This window comes from Pundamilia nyererei, unplaced genomic scaffold, assembly GCF_000239375.1.
Source record: "Pundamilia nyererei isolate P.nyererei 1_Seehausen unplaced genomic scaffold, PunNye1.0 scaffold00076, whole genome shotgun sequence".
NCBI classification, from domain to species: Eukaryota; Metazoa; Chordata; class Actinopteri; order Cichliformes; family Cichlidae; genus Pundamilia; species Pundamilia nyererei.
The window spans coordinates 1,598,587-1,602,329 of record NW_005187477.1 but is presented as its reverse complement, the minus strand read 5'-3'; the positions used below and the strand labels follow the sequence as shown (position 1 = coordinate 1,602,329).

Genomic DNA, 3,743 nt, shown 5'->3' with positions numbered 1-3,743 from the left:
GCATCGAAACCAGGATTCCCAGCCTGAGCAACAGCGGAGAGAGAGCAGCTTTTACATCAATTTAAAGAAGCCTCCACCTGGATGTCCTGGGATCACAAGATAATCTTTCAGGAATAGCAGCTGACCTGTTTTTGATCTTTGACGGTGTCGTTCGTCTTTGCTGACTGTGAGACAAAGAAGAACAACGTTAGTTAAACTGACTCAAACACTCGACTTTGTCCCATGAAGCGTTTCGTAATTTGGTCCAAAACATGAACAATGACATCATTTCCTATTCTTCCATTAACTGAAGACAACAGATAAGCAAACACACAAATCAGAACATCACAAAGCTTTGTTTGCTGCCACAGCAGAGAAAGTAAAGGTACTTTCAGCTTTATTATCAACATAATTTCCTTAAATGTTAAGGAGCCCTGGTTCCAGACCGGGCGGAGACACAAGCGCAGGCTCAGAGGGGCACAAACTAGTGTAGCTCTCATACTGATCCTAGATGAGGAACAGGAGCGTGGCGTTAGAAAGGGCGTGAGGTAGGGTGCACAATCTGCGGAGGGTGAAGTTGAGAGCAGCAGCTGTTTGTACGAGCGTGGAAAGAGCTTATCTCAGCTTCTGCTGTTCGTTATTTTACACATTAACACCCTGAAATTCAACTGTTGGTCTGACACTGTGTATTTATGCAGGCATGCAATTACATTTTCTGCATGCTCCCCTTTATGCTCAGTGAATGCGCATTCATATCTTTGTGGGGACCAAAATCCTTGTCCCCACAAGATATGAATACCCAACGCGTGTGCATGATGTGCTCACCTGTGGCTTTGGAGCCTCTCTCTTTCGTCTCCCTGAAGCGTTTCCTGTGCTTGGCTGAAATACAAACAGCAGCTTAAACCAACCGGACAAACCAGAAAAGGTGTGTGAGCAAAGCGGCCATGATGATTCTCATCAGACACGCAGAGCATGTAAAACACGCGCAGTCTGAGACACACCTCAAAGGGTCAAACTGGGAGTACAGTCAGTACACAGAGCTGAAGCTAGCTGCCGAGACAAAGGGCCGTAGTGCTTCAGGTGTTTGGTTTTTTGATTGTGAAGAACAGAAGGAAAAAGCTCACCTGTGCCTGCTGCAGTGGTTTCAGTGGATGTATCGCCTCCGATTGATTCAGGTTGAACTGAGTCATAAAACAAACACGCCCGTCTTAGCGTTCAATCACCACACAGACACTTCATTCAGTATTTGCACTGTATGTGCGCGTGTGTGTGTTCACCTTGGGGTTCTGATGGTCACAGTGGATTGTATCATACGTGTGTGAAGAATAGGACCCAGTTCCTCCTTCTCTCTTGACGCTCTCGGACACGGAGTAGTCTTTTGCCAGCTCTTTCTGCAGATGGCACACATGTGATCATTTGACATGTTGGATCCTGAGACGAGACTCAGTGTTGTCACACTTATAGCAGTCCCAGGATTATGAATTTAAAAAAACAATTAAAACTGTGATTGTTGTTATTGCATTTAGTGGGAAAGCAACTAGATGACAGAAAGAAGAAACTGAATCCTGATTGTTTGGGAACGCTCCTGTGTGGAGTGTAAACAGAAGGAGGACAGACGCAGCGAGGCCCAAAGGTTTGGGGAAGGGCCGCCATCTTTGTAGTCTTTACCCGCAGACCATCAGATTACATGTATATGTGGGGTGTGTGTGTCAACTCAAGCATATCAACATTCTCTGAGGTTTGCAACACTTCCTGTTGGAGAAGTGTTGCATCAACTCGTCTGCAGCAGAGCCAAAGTTTTACTGCCCTTCAAAAAAAGCATTGTGTTTGTATTTTAAAATATTAATGCAAATTAACTAATAGAATATATCCTTTCACTTTAAGTCAGAATGTTATGACATCCTGGAAAGAAATATGGTCTTATGCACCCCATGCCCACCTTTAGATTCACCCCTGCTTCTTGCAGGTATCACTGCCGTAGACAGTTTATCATATCAGAAGAAGTTTACAGCTCATCTGCATATTTTAATGCAGCTTCTTTTTTCTCTGTGTGGATGAAGCATCTACAGAGTTCTCCTTCCTTCACGCTGAAGCTTGTGGATCAGGTGCTTTGCTTTAAAGGTGACTACAGGAACAAGCACCGCTCGCTTGGATCACCTCTGCTTCCTCGCTGTGTTCCTGTGTGTGTGGACAGACTCCACATTAACCTGCTTGCTCATAGGAGGTCATATAATTGGTGGGTTTTTCTCTGTACATATTACTGTAGGGTCGACCTTAAAATATAAAGCGCCTTGAGGCGACTGTTGTTGTGATTTGGTGCTATATGACAACATCATCCTCACTGCTGATGTTGTGTTATCAGTGTTGCTGTTAAGAAACTGGAGCCTGTGTGGTCAGAGCCGTAAATAAAGCACAAAAAATGTGCATTGAAGATCCTTTTTTTTAAAGTCAAGTTATACATCACCTCCTTACTGATCCTGTCCCGTTATTTGTATTATTCAATGAATAATGGTTGGAGTTAATACGTCTGTTAAACCCTTAAAGCTGAACGTCTGCACTTCACGTGACTGTCTGACTCGGGCTAGTGCACAAAGGCAAAACTGTCCACAAACTTCCAACCCTAACTGTTAATCAGTAATGATGTTGGGACTCTGTGTTTTTGAGTGTCTGTGTGCGACAAAGTTACAGGTTAAAAGAAAATACTCAGATCATCTGCAGAAGTTTGCAGAAGTCCAAAACATGGAAGTAGCGAATGCTCCAAATAAGCAGTTTCCAGAGAAGAAAGCAGAGCGTCTTACGTCCAGGTTGAAGACTTCGTCGCTGCAGCGCGAGCTCCTCAGATACCAGGAAATGTTCAGGATCGGGTGAGAGGCGGTGCAGTCTTTTGACACAACTGCACACACAAACAAGCCAAATTAACTCACTTCTAGGCCGCAATGCTGTTCCACTTGTTATTTTCTTTATTTCACTTCATAATTTTAACCTGACCCAGTGTTTCTAAACCAATGCTCAAAGTCAGCTTTCTTCTGATTGGCTATCCTTCATTAACAAAACGTTTGAAGAGTGGGTGGGTGGAGCTTCTGTCCTCTCAGACAGACACACAGGTAAACCTGAAAGTGTCTGCCTACATTTAATATGAACACGTGATATGTTCTGTAAAATAAAGTTTAATAAGTCCACTTTAAGTAAGCTTTTTCTTTCAGAATGTGAGACATTAGTTTCTGCTTCTGCCTGCACAGCAAACATAAACTGGACTTTTTGGACAAAGCCAAACGTTATTATCCAACTCTGTAAAATAAAGATTTAGGAAAGAAGAAACATCTGCTTACATTTGATACTGATAAAGCTGTTATTGAACAGAGTTTTACTGTAGAAGAAGTACGTCTGGTCCTTCAGGACAGCCTGAAACAAACAAAGAAAATCCATTTTTATTCTCTGACAGTTAATTAAGTCACAACTAGGGCTGCCACAAACGATTATTCTGATAGTCGACTAGTCAGATCATCATCCACTGGACGTACAGCTTATTGCACCAGCAGCATCTGCTCTTATATAACTATCATTAGCTTACAGCTTTAAGTGTTTAAGGTCTGTGCTAACTAACAATAAAGACAAGATGATGGTTTATTAAACTTTTAATGACATTTGCAGATTGTCTCGGTGGAGTTTAATAAATTTGTCCGTCTGTTCTATCTAAATATAACAGGACACAGGAGTAAACTCTCGACCGTCTCACACTTCTGTTTAATCAGTTTTCTGTTTGA

At 42.5% G+C, this 3,743-nt stretch overlaps 1 protein-coding gene across 1 annotated transcript in view; it reads right to left on the bottom strand.

The window, feature by feature from the left end:
* Positions 1-3,743, bottom strand: part of LOC102211037 (transmembrane protein 87A) — a 20,582-nt gene that overhangs the window by 12,739 nt on the left and 4,100 nt on the right. The window contains exons 2-8 of the mRNA XM_013911956.1: positions 3,309-3,381; positions 2,778-2,872; positions 1,257-1,370; positions 1,104-1,160; positions 805-858; positions 126-164; positions 3-23 (exon numbers count right to left, since the gene is read on the bottom strand). Of these exons, the coding sequence (XP_013767410.1) occupies positions 3-23; positions 126-164; positions 805-858; positions 1,104-1,160; positions 1,257-1,370; positions 2,778-2,872; positions 3,309-3,381 (453 nt within the window). The remainder of the gene's footprint in view (positions 1-2; positions 24-125; positions 165-804; positions 859-1,103; positions 1,161-1,256; positions 1,371-2,777; positions 2,873-3,308; positions 3,382-3,743) is intronic.